This window comes from Myodes glareolus, chromosome 6 (genome assembly GCF_982192425.1).
Source record: "Myodes glareolus chromosome 6, mMyoGla1.1, whole genome shotgun sequence".
Classification (NCBI taxonomy): Eukaryota; Metazoa; Chordata; class Mammalia; order Rodentia; family Cricetidae; genus Myodes; species Myodes glareolus.
The window spans coordinates 113,328,648-113,346,061 of NC_142031.1; the positions used below are offsets into that span (position 1 = coordinate 113,328,648).

The 17,414-nt window shown below is 53.6% G+C and overlaps 1 protein-coding gene across 7 annotated transcripts in view; it reads left to right on the forward strand.

Moving 5' to 3' along the window:
* Agap3 (ArfGAP with GTPase domain, ankyrin repeat and PH domain 3) overlaps positions 1 to 17,050 on the forward strand; it is a 50,125-nt gene extending 33,075 nt beyond the window's left edge. For 3 of the 7 annotated variants that reach the window (XM_048440255.3, XM_085691141.2, XM_048440257.2), the window contains 9 exons: positions 2,647 to 2,751; positions 7,631 to 7,799; positions 11,379 to 11,546; positions 12,904 to 13,044; positions 14,618 to 14,772; positions 14,878 to 14,968; positions 15,116 to 15,338; positions 16,003 to 16,258; positions 16,388 to 17,050. In XM_048440255.3, the coding sequence (XP_048296212.2) occupies positions 2,647 to 2,751; positions 7,631 to 7,799; positions 11,379 to 11,546; positions 12,904 to 13,044; positions 14,618 to 14,772; positions 14,878 to 14,968; positions 15,116 to 15,338; positions 16,003 to 16,258; positions 16,388 to 16,594 (1,515 nt within the window). In that variant the 3' untranslated portion in view covers positions 16,595 to 17,050. The remainder of the gene's footprint in view (positions 1 to 2,646; positions 2,752 to 7,630; positions 7,800 to 11,378; positions 11,547 to 12,903; positions 13,045 to 14,617; positions 14,773 to 14,877; positions 14,969 to 15,115; positions 15,339 to 16,002; positions 16,259 to 16,387) is intronic. The other 4 variants (XM_085691144.2, XM_085691143.2, XM_048440258.2 and 1 more) reach the window with 2 other exon arrangements.
* Positions 17,051 to 17,414: the final 364 nt, after the last annotated feature.

The following is a 17,414-nucleotide window of genomic DNA, read 5'->3' on the forward strand; positions in this document are numbered from 1 at the left end:
TGGGAGTGGAGATTGCATTTCAGTTGCCATTTGCATTCCCAATCAATCCGGACTCCGCAATTAAGTCGGCTGGCGGAGCTGGGAGGGAGGCGGCAGCGGGAACGGGTCCTCTGGGGGCTGTCGCCTCCGCACCGCTCCCATTCCGCCCCAGATTGCTTCCTGCTCCGTGGTGCGCAGCCGGCCGGCCAGGGAGGGAGCGGGAACCCCGCAGCTTCTCTCCCTCCTGGAACTCGGGCTGGAGGGTGGAGGGCCGCAAAGCTGGGTGGAGGGTGTAGGCCAGGGTCGCTTTACCGCCTTTTAGCCCGTTGGCGAGCCCTGGGCACCACGCCCACGTCCTTTACTAACGAGCCTCATTAAGCGGAAGGGAGCCTGGCATTCTGTCGGGCGGTAAGGGCTTCGCTCCTGAGCTGCCTCCGCAGCAGCCTGACTTCTGACCTCCTTGCCAGGTGGAGGAGGACCTGCGTAGATCCCGTGGTCTTAAGGCTTTTCTGACCCAGACAGGCTCAGAGCTGTTGTGGATTTTGGATGTTCCTAGCCAACTGGTAGCACGGAGGGGAGCTGGGCCCGGGGATTAGAGGCAGTGGTCCATGAAGGCACAGGGTTCAGGTGTGAGAGGCCTGGAACTGGAGGCTGAGTAAGAGGAGAGCCCTGTGATGACCAACATCAAGACAGCTGTGAGTCCCCCGGGGTCTCCCAGGAGAGTCTGCACCCTGCTGTCCCACCTGGCTTCCTTCCCTCTGCTTTCCTGGTGGTTGTCTGTCCTCAGAGACTGCTTGCCCTTAGGGCCCATTGCTGTGAGTCAAGGAGAGGGAGTAACTTGGCTCTCTTCTGCTTCTACTGCTGGCGTATGGCAAGGACACTATAGCAACAGACACAGACAATATGACTGGGGAACGGATGGTTTTAAAAAATTATCTCAGGCTGTCTGCCTTCAGAAGCTCCATTTGAGGGTAGGGTCTCACCATTAGAAAGCAGGATGCTACCTTTGGATCTCCTGTAGTGACATTTGTCTCTTGAGGGTGGCAGGAGGAGGGAGGAGAGTTATCAAAGATATGACTTGTTGAGAGTAGGAGCTGGAAACTAAAGCTGTCAGGCTTCCCTGGTTGAGCACCCTTCCTCAGCTTCCAGTATGCCCCCTAGTGGCCAGTGGTGAGAACACTTGTAAATCCTAAATGGCCTTTTATGTCGTCTAGGCTGACCCGCCATTAACTTGTCTTCAGCCTCAGCCTCTCAAGCCCTGAGGCCACAGGCATTGCCACCATTCTCACTCCTTAACTAATCTCAGCCGCTAGATCAAGAAGGACTCAGGGAAGGGTGTGGTTGAGTCTGGTACTTGGCCTGCTCGTTGGCATTCCTCCATGTCGTCATTTTACTGGCTGACTGAGGGCAGGGTCCACTGTTTGCCTCCATGTCTGTGCATTATCACCCTTCATCCCCATGGGGAGCCCAGAATACATCTTCCTGCTGCCCCAGAAATGTCTCTCATAACTCCGCCCACCGAATCCCAGGCTGTGAATCTACCTCATTCTTCCTCCTACCTGTATGGAGTTGGGGGGTTTGAGGACCCAGGCACCTCGTGTCCATCTGCACTGTTTGTGTTCCCAGCTCTTTTCATGTGCTATGGTCGTGGTCTGGTTTGGAACAGTCCTGAGACCTCTTTAAGCGCCTGTTAGAGTACCAGGTTTCTCCCAGGGAGGGAGGAAGGAAGGAGATTGTGGTGGGTATTACCCATCCGGTCCTATGTCCTGCCTTCATCCCTTGACAGCCACACAGCACAGTCTTGGGGGGAAGTGCTTTTTTTCCAGTTCTTCTAACAGATACTTCCAGTGTTCGCTACAGCCTAGGTGCCGTGCTAGATGCTGAGAGTTCTTAGCAAACACAACCCACACAGATGTCCTTATGCTGCTCATGGGCCTTGCTCTTGCCCTTGTCTTGGACTTCCACATTTGAAGAGCATATCATGCCATACCTTGTGGTATAGGTTTGTAATCCCAGCCATTCAGGAGGCTGATGCAGGAGGGTAATTAGTTCTAGGCTCATCCAGGCTACAGAGTGAGTTTGAAGCCAGTCTAGGGAATTTAGTCAGTGCCTGCTAAATAAAAAGGAAACTGCTTGGTGGTAGAGCGCTTACAAACCAACCCCTGTACTAGGCGTGGTGGGCGGGCAGCAGGGGCAGCTGACTGACTGGCTCAGGTGGCTGAGATGGAAGGCTTGGACTTCTTGGTGCCTAGCATGGGGTCTAGGGCCTTGTTGGAACAATTAAGGGATTTTTTTTGTGCTATATTGGTGCTCCCTCGGGTGGTAAAAGACCAGAAGCCTCTGTGGCTGTCCTTTTCCTCTCTTGTAGAGCCTTGTAGATTAACAGCGGCTCAAACTGCCTCCCCCGGATGGTCAATGAAAGCAGAGCCTGTGGGAAAATGCCCTCCTGCCGTCCCTGATGCACCTGCAGGTCTTTAACCCCTCTGCTCAGGTGCAGTGGTTTCAACAGAAAGCAGGGTGGAGATTTGGTTGCTTAATCCTGTGCTAGGCTGGTCCCAGACATCAGAATTTAGACACCTTTGGGCAGGTCTGTGGTCTGAACCCTGACCTTGGGGTGCAGCGTTCCATGTGCTGACTCCTGGTCCGTAATTGTACCTCTCTTCTTAGGGGATCCTGCTAAAGAGGAGTGGCAAATCCTTGAACAAGGAATGGAAGAAGAAGTATGTGACACTCTGTGACAACGGGTTGCTTACTTACCACCCCAGCCTGCACGTGAGTCCAGAAGATGGGGTGGGGATGAGGGAAGAGACAGAGTAAGGACTCCTGGTGATCTCATGAGGTTCCCTTTGAGAATGCACCATACTTCTGTAGTGTGAGAAGAGTACAGTACCCAGGTTTTACCTTTCCTGTAAAGCAAGCTCTCCACCAGTTATGCTAAGCTGAGCTGTTATGGCCAGCTTACCCCTCCTTTGCCAGTCAGGCTCTGTGTCCCGTGTAACTATAGAACTTCTGTGGCCAAGGGCATGCATATTTCCAAACAAGTCTCTGTAGCTGATCATGGCAATGAGGAGCACCAGACTCCTGGGCCACTGATGAGGGGTGAGCCTGGATGTTGAGTTGGGCCTAGGAAGAGGAGAAAGGTCTGGAGCACACATGGTCTGTGCCCAGTAGTGGGGACATGGGTGTTCCAGTGATCATCATGTGGCCCCATGGCAGCTCTCCCCACCTCCTTCCTTCTCCTCCCCTCACTGCGTGGCTCCAGCGCACAGCTGTCACCAGAATCCATCTCTGTCACCACCCCACTGTGGGGCTAATGAGTTCTCCTGTGAAGCCCCTCGAGCACAGCACGTGGCCCAGCCCCACCTCCCCCCAGCCCCCCCGCTCAAAGGCTCTGGGCTTGCCTCAGAGGGTCCCTAGCCCATCTTTAAATCACAGGGAAGTCCTGCCCCACAGGTTCCAGGGTTTGCACTTCCTGGCCATTACGTGGTCCTAAGAGGCCTACCCAGATAACCCTCCAGAGAAAGAGGCCTGGTGTGGATGTGGGTCTGGGCAGAACAGGCCTTGGGAGGCCTCCGTTCAGTCCAATCTGCAGCGAGGAATTCCCATCTCCCCTCTGCTGATTCCTTGCGGTGCTGGCCTTTCTGCTTAGCACAGGGAACATTGGTTAAGTTAATCCTCTTAGTTCCTGTGCCAGAATGCCAGGTGGTTGCGGTCCCTGAGAGACGAAGGGCCACATCCATTTATTACAGCAGCCGCTCTTCTCGCCTCGACCCCCTGTTTCTCACACAGTCCTCATCCTTCTCCCATGCCCTCAAAAGACAACAGGAGGCAGTTGGCTAATTCAGGTGGCACTGACTGCAGAGATGAAAGGTGTCTTAGGCCGACGGTGCCCTCTGCCGGTACAAGGCCTCTCCGTGGAACCCTGTACGCGGGGAGGGCTGGAGGAATATGTGCTAGATAAACCGTAGATTCAGAATGTTCCCTATAAAAGGGATCTGAGGTGTCCTCTCTAGTTGCAGGAGGAACTAGGCTATGTGTTGAGACCCAGGAACATGCCAGCACCTGCCAACTCTCATGAGTCATGTTTCACCTTCTGTCCACTGGGCAGGTTGGCATATGTTCTCTGTATGTTTACATCTGGACCAAGCGCTTGAGAACTAGCTGACTAGGACACCTGCCTTCCTCCTGTGTGGGTGGTCTTAGCTGCGTCCTGCCTACATCCTCAACAGTGTCTTTCTGGTTGTGCAACTATGGCTGGATGCAGGGGTCTGTCCCTTTTGCTGTTCCTTGTACTGGAAAGTGAGGGGAGCCAGGGTGAAGAAGAGGGCTGGAGATGGGGGGCGGAGCTCAATTGTATCAAGCTCGGTTCTGGTTTTGGAACCAGAGGGAAAGAGGGAAGGTAGTAGGAACATCATTCCTACAGCTACAGCTGGAAAGTAGTGGCTCAGCGGGTTTGTAGCGTGTTCTAGCCACCCAGCTAGTAATTGAACGAAGATGTGGATCCATTGTCATCAGTATTACCTGGACTTGCCAGTGCTTACCAAGGACACCTACCTCTGAGACTGGCTGCAAAAGCCAGAACAGAGAGTAAGTCAGGTAAAGCTGCCAGGGACATCTAAGTCTCCCAGGAGTCCTCACCATAGTTGTACTGTGTGCTCAGAGGCCTGTGACAGGACCTGGGCCCAGGAACTTCCAGGTTTGCCCTAATGCCTTTGCAGGGTGAACTCTAAGAGATGACAACCCATTGACCTAGTCTCTTGGATTCTAACCCTCCAGCCCCCCTTGGGCTCTTTGAGAATTGTGTGGCTAGTATCTCAAAATGTATCACTTGGTCAGACAGCCAAAGAGCTGCTTCCACCATCACATCCTTCACATTGCATGTCAGGGGGCACTGACATAGCAGTCAGCCTGGCCTTCCCGATAGATTCATCTCCTCATCAGAGTTGCTAGTTCCATTGAAAGCTTCCTCTTGGACACAGCAGGCCTGGTTCACTTCTAGGCTCTTACTTTCCTGCTTCACCTGCCCTGTGGCTTTGACTTGTCCGCCCTCTCCTGCTGTTACTTGCTCTCTCCTCTGTTTTCCATCTGCCACCTCCTTCAGACCTCAGAAGTGTGTTAGCACAGCAGTGACTTAGCAGTCTAACCTGCAAGAATCGTAGATCCCTTGGATGCTAGAACCTTCATCTTGACAGTGAAAGAAAGGGCCCCGACAATTCTCAGCCTTGATTGGGTCTGTCTGGCTTCCCTGAAGGAGGCAGGTCTCACCTGAGAGCCAGGACCACAGTGTCGGGCCTCTTCTAGTAATGGAGGCGGCTAGGCCCAGCATGTGGAGCATGAGTTGGTGGGCAGGCCGCAAGCTTCGTGCCCGAATCTCGCCTGGCCCAAGAGAGCCTGCCACAGCCTCCCCCATTTTGCAGCCAGCGGAGCCATTCACACAATCACCTTCTGTTAATTCTATCTGCAACATCAATTAAATTGTTTGTAGAAACTAATTGAATGTGGCTTAATCACACATCTTAATAGCTTTCCACGCTCTGAACTCGTTGTTAATTCCAGTAATAAAACGAGATGAGAACGCTGGCTGGGTAATTAGCGAGGAGGCTGGGGAAGAAATTGCTGTTTGATGGTGGGTAATAAAGGCAGCCGTGGTGACCGCTCTCCTGAGCAGCCGCTGCCACCACCGTGCTCCCCTGTTCTGCTGACGGAGGGAAACGCTGTTGCTCTCTGCCTGAGGTCCCTGTTCCTGCTGGTGCTCCTCCAGGCTCCTCGCTATGCCCTCCAAACCCAGGCTGCATCAGACAGCCCACCACTCAGCCCAAACTTCTGAGGGTTTCTTCCTGCCTAAGCCACAGGATATGGTATAGTCACATGCAGAAGTTGGGCAGTCCTTTCTCTGCTAGCCAGCTATTGGCTTCTTGGCTTTGAATGAAATCCCTCTGTGTGTAGCTCTTGTTCTTGGCCTAGGGTCATTTTCTGTGCCACATCCCAGCTTTGGGCATCTCAGAGCTTGAGTAGGGCCTGAAAACTGTTATAATTGCTGTGACCTCCTTGCGAACTGGAGCAACCCAAGCCCCTCCCGCAGGAGAGGGACTACAGCTGGGCCTTTGGCCCAGCCAGCTGTTGGCAGTTGTCTGTAGCAGCCGAGCAAGATGTGGTTATATATAAGATGGTGAGCAGGAACCAGAGCTCAGTGTCCAGAGACTCAGATCAGTGCGTATAGGATGTAGACATGAGCACATGTACAGCCAAGCCTGGAGTGGAGGGAGAGAGAAAGGTTGAGACAGTGATGTTACATAAAGACCAGAGGACCAACAACAGTGCCTGGTGGGGCAGAAAATGGCCAGGTGAGGCAATCTGTGGGCGTACGACCTTGAGGCCAGAAGTGTCAAGGTCCTCGTGGGTTGGAGGCTATTCTCTTTGATTTCTTGGTAGATTTTTCTAGGAATCTAAACAGATGAGCAAAATCTTAGGACAACTGTGCCCGAGCCAGGCCTTGTCACAGGAAGAGACAAAGCAAGAAGGCACAGACACAGATCAAGATGAAATGGAGGCAGGGATTAAAACTCAGCCCTCAACACACCTTGGAGGAGCAGCAGTTGGTTGGGTTTTATATCTGATCAATACAATTTTATATTCTTCTCTCAGGAAGTTACATAGCACCAAGGGAGGAATTTTTGTCATACAGTATGGAGATTGAGAGCTTGGAACTGTCTTCATGTGGAAGCCAAAGCAGTCTGGAGAGAGATGGGAAGTTGTAGTCAAAAAGCCAGGCTCCAGGTCAGGTCCAGCTTTAACCAAAACCTACGGGGACAGAGGGTTCTGTAGTCTTTAGCTTGCAGGCAAGCTTAAGATATCACCTGTGAAGCACAGCCTTGGGAATCTGCAAAGCTGGGCTTGGTCCAGCTCCATTACCTACTGTGATCTTGAGCGGATTAACATTCCTAAGCCTCAGCTTCTTCATCTCCAACATAGGGCAAAGAACTCTCTGGAGACTGAGACAGGACGATTGCCGTGAGTTGAGCCTGGAAGCACCTCACTCAGCTGGTTGGAATTTGAAATATACTGATAAATTAACTGTATATATTGTACATAACGCACAACCCAGGGATGGGCAAATAACAGTCTGATGATGACAGGTCCTACTGACAGAAAATCCATTGATGCTTTCCCAAGTCCATCGGAAAAAGTTCAAGACTGTCCTATCAACTATTCAACAAATTGTCATCCGGGGCCGTCCTAAGGGCTGATTATTCCTCAGTGCCCAACTTGTGATAGGAGCATCATGGGAACTTGGATGGAACTCTGTCCTTAGCTCAGAATTCGTTGTTTCCCCTCCTCAGCCACACAGGTGCCCTATCTATCTCTTTCTTACCACCTAAGCCATGTCCTGGAGCCTAAGTGCTTGGCTCCAGAGCCTTTTTAAGCCTTCATCCTGCTTCCTCGCTGAACTTTGGGCACCGTGAAGACTTGGGTGTGATCCAGATTTGGAGACTTGGTTGGGCCTCAAAAACGTGCTTTGAGACTAAGTGTGTGTGTCTTCATTGCCTCCCCACCCACTAGTTAGCAGTGAGGAAGAGTCTTAGGTAGTACTGGAGACAAGTTGCTGAGGAGAGCCATGCTAATGCCTCTTCTGTCGTCTCTGCACCTTTAGGATTACATGCAGAACATCCATGGCAAGGAGATTGACCTCCTGCGGACAACCGTGAAAGTGCCAGGGAAACGCCTGCCCCGAGCCACACCTACCACAGCCCCAGGCACCAGTCCCCGTGCCAATGGCTTGGCCATGGAGCGGAGTAACACACAGCTGGGTGGAGGCACAGGTGAGGTGGCTACTGTGAAGGAGAGTGGGGATGTGAATGGGCCTAGCACAACAGGCTGCTTCTCAGCCTAGACATCAGGGCTGCGGACATGCTCACCAGCCAAGGTCCCACTTTGAAGATCCTCTCCACCAGGACTCATGTCCTGTATTCAGATCTAGCGATGCTTGTTGAGGTAGCCTTGGTTATCAGGTGAGGATTGAGAGCCTTGGGATTGGGATGTGGGGACAGCTAGTGATCCTTGGCCTGCCTCCCTGCAGTTTTAGCTAAGGTAGGCCAGTGACTCACTTGCTACAGGAGTGGGTAGAGTTGCCTGGGCTTACCCAGGCAGCTACCTCAGGTGTAGTAGATGCAGGGTCTCTGCACAGAAAGCACTGGGTCTAAACCCAGCGGTTTGGGAGGGCAGGAGAACTGTCCGCTGTCCACCCATGGGGAATGGAGAGTCCAGGACCATGAGTAGACAGTTGTGTCTGGGCGGCTTTTCTATGACTGTGCTCTTTCCTGTGTGTGGGTGTGTTTGTGCTTGTGCATGTTTGTGGGAATGAGTGCAAGTGTCCATCGGGACCCAGAGGCATCCAGATTTCCCTGGGTCTGAAGTTGCATACAGTTGTGAATCACCTGATGTCGATGCTGGGAATCAAACCCAGGTCCTCTAGAAGAACACATGTGTGCTTGTAATCACGAAGTCATCTTCTGGTCCCTGACTGTACTCTTACCTCTTCATGTAACAGTGTGGTCACTGGTTACAGTCAAGGAAGGCCCTCTGTCCCCAGGTCCTAGTGCCGTTCATTCTCCCTGGACCTTTGTTCTTCCCCTCACTCACTTTCTTTGCTCCTAGACCTGCCCTGGATTCCTGGACCCTTCTGCAGGGTTTAATGTCCTCAGTTGTCCTGACTCTCCTGAGACTGCTGCTCAGGACACAGGCGGCTCATCAGTGCTGACCCTGTGTCTTGCCCCAGAGGCCCACTCAAGTACCGATTTCCCCGAGATGTGCCACCTTACTGAGGGTGTAAGGAGATGGGGAGTTCTTTTTACATGATGGGGGCGTCTTAGATACTGAGAGGACATAGATAGGCCTAAGGACAGACTCCAAACAATAAAAAACTGTTCACTGTAAATGCTGGTGGGATTTGAACCTAGGGCCTTGTGCACATTAAGCAGATAATCTACTAATGAGCTGTACTCTACCACCCTCTAAGAATGGTCCTTGTTTGGAGCAAGGTACCTTATTTGTGGCTGGTTCCTTCTGAGTGAGCTGGAGGTGTGGGGAGAGCTGAAAGAGGGACCTGATGTCATCAGTTGATCTGTGCCAGCACAGTGGTTGTCTCTGACCTGGGCATCAGGGCCACAGCAGTGCGTGGACATTACTGTCCTGTTTCCATGAGAAAACAAGGACTGAGAGGTGCACTAATCTGTCTGTAAAATCCTGTAGGTGTGGGATCTGGGATTTACTCTGTTGCTTCTAGTAAGCACATGAGCCAGAAATGGGGAGCCCTTGAAGTGTATACAGGGAGAACTCTGGTGGACAGCAGAAAGGGAACAGACCAAGGAAGAAGTAGTCTACCTGTGGGGGTTATTTGCTGATAGCCTGCTGAATAGGGTGGGATGTAGAGACTGCCCTTGGTGGCAGAAATATTGGGTCATATGCTGTCCTCAGTGCTGAACCACTAGGATGTCTCCCAGGGATCCATATCTAGCCAGCCTCATCATGGGGTTCTTGTTGGTACCACAGGAGGTAGGGAGTAAAGTGTCCAAAAAGCAGACCTGTCTTTGAAGATGGGTAGTGAGAGAAAAACTGGAGTATTCCCCCCCAAAAACGGAAGAAGCAAGATGCCTCTGGCCTGTCCCATCCCATTCTGGGCCCACCCACCTAGCCTTCTCCTAGGATGCCACAGTGGAATGCAGGAGGGAGCCCCAGCGACTCACTCCTCTAATTACAGCACCCACACACAGAAACACATGGATGACGCTTCCCAAGCACGAGTTCCTCCTGCCGCATGCTGACACCAACCCTCATGCACACTCACACATGTCTCTCGCTCACCGGGCGATGTTAACATCTCATTATCTTTGTTACTGTAATTACATTATCCGCTGCTTTATGCAGAATTATCCTCGGAGGACTAATTGATGGCTCCATGTTTAATTCATTAATCATTAGCATCAAATTCGACAATTACAGTGCAGACTGATTGTGGGATTGCAGGCGTAATGAGGGGAGAATTAACAAAGAAAAGGAAAGCACTTTCCTTCCCTCAGGGTTTTGGGTTGGGGGGCTTGGGGAGGAAGTTGGGCCTATGATACCTTTGGTCCAGGCAAGGGATTAGGGGGTCCTGTTTGGAATCTAGAAGGCATAGGGACTAGGAAGAAGTAGGGAAAAGTAAGGGGCCTCCAATGTTTAGGGAGGGAACCTGAGGATGGGAGCTGAAGCCTGGGTACCCTGTTCATGTTACAAACACTTGCTGTGTCCAGTCGTCATGGGTTTTGCAGCAACTGGAAGGGCAGCATCAGGCTCATCCCTGCCGTGAAGGGCCGCTCTGCAGAGCGTTTGCAGCATGGCCCCTCCTTCCTCTCTCAGCTGCTTCAGCTCTATGCTTCCTTAGACATCCAGAAAGCCAGTTCACATGCTGGGCCTGCCAGGCTGCAAGACCAGCCGTTTGGCATTTCTCTTTGCCTGCCTTTGCCTGCCCCCTCCAGCTTTGGCTGGCTCTAGCTCATCAGCTTGCACTTGAACCTCCACACTGGAGTTTCTCAGGAATCCTGAGAACATTTGGGTTTGTGTCCCACCTGTCCTGGGCCATCTGTTGGGACATTTCTTCCTAGCTTTATCACCACCCTCAGTCTTAGGGACACTGAAGAAGGAGAAAGAAGCTGCGGTTCCTAGGCCTCATAAGTTACGCAGGCTTTGTGACTGTTGCCAGACTCTATTTAGAAGGCCTCTATCTGGGCCCTGGGTGGAGCCAGGGAAAGCTGAATGTTCATCCTCTTTACCCATGGTGGGCTGTGCCTGCCCAGCCTTGAACTCCTCAAGTCTTCGATTCCCCTTGGCTTTGCCTTTCTTCCCTGATGGGAAATGAAAGATTAATTTTCTCCAGCCCAACAGGATAATTACTAATACTAATTAGACATAATTACTTGAATTTGATACACTTATTTCTCGTCAGAATGGCAGCAAAGCTGAGGCAGAGCCAGTGACATGCCAGCTGAGTGCTAGGTGCAGGGACCTGGTGGGGTGGCTGCAGCACTCAGCCTTGGCCAGGAGACCTCAAGTATGGATGACCTTGTGTGCTATCCATGCCCTGCCTCTCCCAGCTCTCAATCACAGTGTTGACTGTGGTCCTTTATATTCTCGGAGAAAGGAGGATGTGAAGGCTAGAAGTCGACTCCTTCAGGTGTGGAGGCTACAGGAGGCCTTGGCACGCCCCGGTGAACCTGACACTACCCAGTGAAGCCCAGACCCTCCTTTCTGGTCACTCTCCAGCTGGAATTAACTCAGGCTTTGCCCTGTGACTTGTTTAGCATATTATTTCTATGCAGCCCCCACCTGTCCCTCCTCCCAGCCTGATCCTTCCGCTCCCCCAGGTGCCCCCCACTCGGCCAGCAGCGCATCCCTGCATTCTGAGCGCCCCCACAGCAGCTCAGCCTGGGCTGGCTTGCGCCCTGAGGGGCTGCACCAGCGCTCCTGCTCGGTTTCCAGTGCTGACCAGTGGAATGAGGCAGCTGCCCTGCCTGCCAGCATGCAGTACCCTGGTGAGTGGTGGCTCAGCCACTTCCCACCTCTTCTGGCATCTGCTGAAATATCAGAGAGTGAGAGAGAGAGAGAGAGGGCGCCCAGAAGCTGAGAGAGTGATGGGGTGGGGCCCAGCGGAATCCTTCAGGGCTTGTTTCAGATACTGTATACTGCAGGCTGGGTACCTCAGGGACTCAGTCCCTTCTCCAGCAGCCAGCTTCTCTGGCCCCAGGCCTACAGGACTGCCCTCTGTAGCTTCTTCTTCCTGAGCCCCCAAGCATTGCTGGTAGCCCTCCTGCATCTCCATCAGCCCCCTGCACAGTCAGCTCATCAGCCTCTCGGCAGGGGGACAGAGAAGCAGAATAGGGAGATTGGAGGCTGGGGGCTATACACAGTGAGAGCCATGTCTGGGGCAGCAATGACCTGCCATTGCAGAGAGGGTCCTAGTCCCTGCAGGGTTGTCCTGAAAGGCTTCTGCTCATGTCCTGCTTCCCTTGACTGGGCCTGCTATCCAAAGAACTGGAGACTGGCTTTCATCCATCCTGTTTCCATTGCTCTTCCCAAATATTATCTCCCCCAATCCCATAACTTTTTGACCACAGACCCTTTCTGCCCTGCTTGCCCACCCTCCTGAGCTCCTACTCACTGAGCAGGGAGCGGGTCACTTTTACTTTTCTCCCAGAGGCCTCTCACAGACCCTTCCCCACTCCCAGTACAAACAGAAAGCCTGGCTACTGTGGTCGGTGCCCAGTAGCCAGAAGAACCCCTACATGTCCCCATCCTAAAGCAAGGCCACCTTGGGGAAAGTAAGCATGGAGCCAGGGCCATTCCCCTGGGTCACCGACCCATGGCCTGTCTGGGCTTTGGTGAAGCCCCTCTGTTGAGTCTGGAAGGAGGTAGTCAGGGAGGGAGGGAGTGTGTCTGCCTCTAATGAAGTTTGACATTTAGTGGTGAGCGCCGGGCGGGGTGTGGGAGCGGAGCTTGATTAGCGCGCTCTAATTGACAGTAATTAGGCAGCTCCCTGATTGTTTCTAATTCTGCTATTAATTGTGAGGAGCGGGGAGTGTGATTGAGGATAAATTTGGTGCGGAGCTGCTGGGGCTTCAGCTCCCTGAGTTCCCTGGGCCGCCCGCCTTCCACCCCTCCAGGCTGGAGAAGCTCTTGCCTCCCTCTGCTTTATCCCGCTCTGCTTAAGTTTCCAACTCTTAGTTCTCCTCCTTCAGGGCAGGAGGCTTTGAGGCTGGGAGGCCTGGGCAGTCCCTGGCCCAGAGAAGGTGCCCTGCACACCCACTTAGAGTGAGCAGTACTGACTCTCCCCATACCCTGTGCCCAGCTTTCCTCCCTCTTCCCACACATCTCCACCTCTCCCCTCACCAGCCAGTGACCCAGCTGAGGTACTCAGTTCCAGCCCCAAGCTGGAGCCTCCCCCATCTCCCCACTCCAACCGGAAGAAGCACCGCCGGAAAAAGAGCACCACCGGGACCCCCCGACCAGACGGCCCCAGCAGTGCTGCTGAAGGTTAGGGGGACCCAGAGGTGGGCAGTGGGATCTGGGTGTAGTATCATAAACACACAGTTGTATCTGTGATAGATGGAGGAAGCACTTTCTATGAATGATTCCTGAAAAAAGTAGCTCATGACCCTCTGGTAACCTAGACCCTTCACCTTACTGAATCCTTCCTGTTGAGCTGGCCTGGAGAAAGGCAGGCAGCATGAGAGCTTCCAAGACCTGCCGAGAAAGGCTGGTTCTGTGTCTCTTCAGTTAGCCATGAGTGTAATGCGTGCTGAGGACATGACAGGTTCCTCATACATGTAGGGTTGGCAGTGCTCTCTGGGGACGTAACGGGTGCCTCACATGTGTGTTCTCAGTAGTCTACTGGGAGCAAAGGTGTCCCAGCTCAAGATGCTCTTCTGACCTTTCTCTGTTGGTCTCTGTCACCACAGCACTGCTCCTCCAGTGTCTTCCCAAGCTCCCGTGGGGAGTTCTTTGGTCCCCACATAAGTAGCCTCTGTGGACTTGCAAGTCCTCATCTGTGTTCTGTTGTGGGGGTAGACGTGGCTCAAGTGAATCTGGACAGTGATACAAAGTCATGGTGACACTGTCCAGTGGTCTAGGGACTCAAGACCTCCCAAGTGGTAGAAGAGTGAGTTTTCATGCATGCTTTCATGCATGAGGGGGACCTGGAGAGGAGAGGTTCCAGTGTACATGTGGGGAAAACCAGTGCTCTTAAGGGTCCCCAGAGCAGGAACCAACAGGGAGAGATTTCCAGGGGTGTGACAGAGAAGCAGCAAGAACTTAGGATCAGGGATGGCCCTGGCAGAATGCATGGCTCACCCTAGGTCTCTCTTAGCCCCCATGACAAGTCACACTGCCTATTGGCAGCTCTTTAGGGACAGTGGCCACTGGAAATAGATCTGTCTGTCTTTTAGGGGTCTAGGGGAGCAGAGTAGGAGCACACGATCCTGGGATCACAGTACAGCCCTGGTGTTTTCCACTATTGCCTCTACAGATATCCTTGGGTACTTGCTGGTTCCCATCCTCCAGTTTTTGGAGAAAACATGTTTTCCCCCACCCACTTGCCCTTCCTGCCTGTCTATGCCAGGGCAGTGGGGGAGGGGCCCAGCTCCCAGGAGCCCTGTGCTGATGCCGTCCGGAATATTGGGTTTAATGAGCTGCAAAATGAGGAGGCTGCAGCTGACACGTACGGATGGTGCTCGCACCCACCTCCTTGCCCAGCCATGTGCCTTTTAGCACCCGTCACCTCTTTCTCCAGCCATTTAGTTCACCTTCTTCCGGATGCCCTCTCATGGTGTCCCTTTCTGGTATGGTCAGGAAGCGAGCAGTGGCCCCCACCATTTCCAGACTCCACAGGTGGTAAGAACTGGAGGACAAGGACTGAAACTGGTCTTGAGCAGGCAGTTTCCGTGTTTATGAATGATCCTAAATAGTGTGGCCCTAGGGCTGCCGTGCGTATTTGAGGAAGAAGAATGAGTGTTGGCAAAGCAGGATCTGAATGGAGTTGTGGCAATGGTATGCCTCTGGGTGTGTGTGCTGGCAAAGAGCCCTAATAATGTAAACGTCCTCTCCCCAGAGGCAGAGGAGTCCTTTGAGTTTGTGGTGGTGTCCCTCACCGGTCAGACCTGGCACTTTGAGGCCTCGACGGCAGAAGAACGGGAGCTGTGGGTGCAGAGTGTGCAGGCCCAAATCCTCGCCAGCCTACAGGGCTGTCGCAGCGCCAAGGACAAGGTTGGCATGGGGTGGTAGAGCCTGCTTGGAGAGCCTGGCTGGGTGAGAGCCAGGGAGGGGACTTGGGACTGATCGACTATCCTTATCTCTCCTGCCTCATGGCAGACTCGGCTGGGGAACCAGAACACAGCTCTGGCTGTGCAGGCTGTCCGCACGGTCCGTGGCAACAGCTTCTGTATTGACTGTGAAGCCCCCAGTGAGTACAAGGACAATAGATCTGGGAGCTGGGTGTCTAGGGTTCTAGTGGCAAGGGGTGGTGGACAGTATGCAGAAGGGATGACCTTCCTCAAGGGCCCTCTCTCTGGGTGCCACCTGCTGTATCTTTCTCCCTCTGCCCACATAGATCCAGACTGGGCCAGCCTGAATCTGGGCGCCCTGATGTGTATCGAGTGTTCAGGGATCCACCGACACTTGGGGGCTCACCTGTCCCGGGTCCGCTCCTTGGACCTTGATGACTGGCCACCCGAACTGCTAGCTGTCATGACTGCAATGGGCAATGCTTTGGCTAACAGTGTCTGGGAGGGGGCTCTGGATGGCTACTCGAAGCCAGGCCCCGAAGCCTGCAGGTAAGCTAGTACCCAGGAAGGAGACAGCCAGGCCCCCACTGGGGGCAGGGGGTGGTGGTGGGTAGAACCTATAGCACTGGTAGTATTAGAAGGGTTAAAACACTGTTGCTCTGCTTGACGGTTGGCCTCTGGGGGTGTCGCTCCCCTGCTGGTACCTGTCACTCAGGCGTCTCACAACAACAGGGCCTTTTCTGAGCTGTTATCGGTAGGTCAGGGGCCAGCTGGAGGCGCATGCGCAGGACCCATATCACTGTGCGTCTCCTGCGTGCAAGCCTGCATGCTGAGATGGGGAGAATGGGTGGTAGATAGGGTGGCCATGGCCCCCTCTCAGGCTATCACCTGCTTTGTTCCAGTGCTACCAATTGCAAAGAGTTCAGACGGCTTGATAAGCTGCCACTCAGGCCTGCTTGGAATCTTCCTGCCCTCTCTGCCCTCATATCCCTACTGGCCCCAGAGGTCTCCTTTCAGTGTCCCTACTCAATACCATCCTATTTATGTGACCTCAATACCATCCTATTTATGTGACCTGTTGCCCCTCTGAGGGCCCTGGGCTCCCTGGGCTCCTCTCTGCCTTCATTCTCATTGTTGCAGTGGTCCTCCCTAGTCCCTGCCTAAATGCCTGCTTCCTTCATTGCCTCATGCCTTGATGGGCCTGTGCTTCTAGAGAGGAAAAGGAGCGCTGGATCCGGGCCAAGTATGAACAGAAGCTCTTCCTGGCCCCGCTGCCAAGTTCAGATGTGCCACTGGGGCAGCAGTTACTCCGGGCTGTGGTGGAGGATGACCTGCGGCTGTTGGTGATGCTGCTAGCCCATGGGTCCAAGGAGGAGGTGAACGAGACATACGGGGATGGTGATGGGAGGACAGCCCTGCACCTGTCCAGTGCCATGGCCAATGTGGTTTTTACACAGCTGCTCATCTGGGTGAGTCTGGGTACCCCTGGCCTGTCCAGGTCCCCCCTTCTGAGCCTTCAGAAACTGCCTCTCCCCTTCCCTGAGAGCTGAGGCCTTTTCTTGCACATATGCCAACTGTGAATATGCTTTCTCCTGCAGTACGGGGTGGATGTGAGGAGCCGCGATGCCCGGGGTCTGACTCCACTGGCCTATGCCCGCCGCGCCGGCAGCCAGGAATGTGCGGACATCTTGATTCAGCATGGGTGCCCTGTGGAGGGCTGTGGGTTAGCACCCACTCCCAACAGAGAGCCTGCCAATGGCACCAATTCCTCTGCAGAGCTGCACCGCAGCCCTAGTCTCCTATGAAGCTCAGGAAGAGGGCAGAGGGACCAGAAGGACTCCATGGCCTGGAGGACACAGAGATGGAGAAGCAGGGATGCGCAGTGAAGAAGAGGAAAGGAGAAGGGTCCAGGGATGGAGGAGAGGTTTGGGATCTGAGCTGCAACAGAGAACAGGAGTGTGCTGTGCAGCCCTCCGCCCTACGGTGCCGTTAAGGGACAGAACCCTTGGGAGGTACCTGTGAGGAGAGTGGGGCAGGACCTCTCCCTCCTCCAGAACCCTGCCTCCTCGTGACAGCTCCCACAAGCCTTCACCCTGCAATGGGTGGGGAAGGACAGGACACAGAATGGGGGTGCCAGATGAGAGACCAGGGGGCCAGTCTGTGAGTCCCATGTAAAATTTGTACATTGGAGTATTTATGTTTGTGTATATATGTGGCGTGTGTATGATGAGCCAATAAACCAGGCTGTATGTGTGGCGTCATTTCTCTGTGCTCAGTTTCCTGACCTTCCAAGAGTGACCTTCTCCTCCACTTTCTGCTTTTGTGGTTTGTTTTGAGATTTATGGCCCCTGCTCTCCTTTGTTACCTCCTCCTGTCAGTTCTTTCGGCCTTCCTGGACGGGGGAAGTTGACAGAGCAAACCTGCCCATGACAGAGGAGATCGGCTCTACTTTCTGCTTTGTGCCACCTTGTCCTCTCACCGCCCACTCCTGAAAACTCCCAGTGATCTCTGCTGTCGTCGGCGTTCTGTGTAGTCACCACGCCCTGCACTGGCCAGTGTGCAGCGGCATAGCCTCTACTTCTTCCAGAGAGACTCCAACACCGCTGTGGCCAGTGTTGAGGGTTT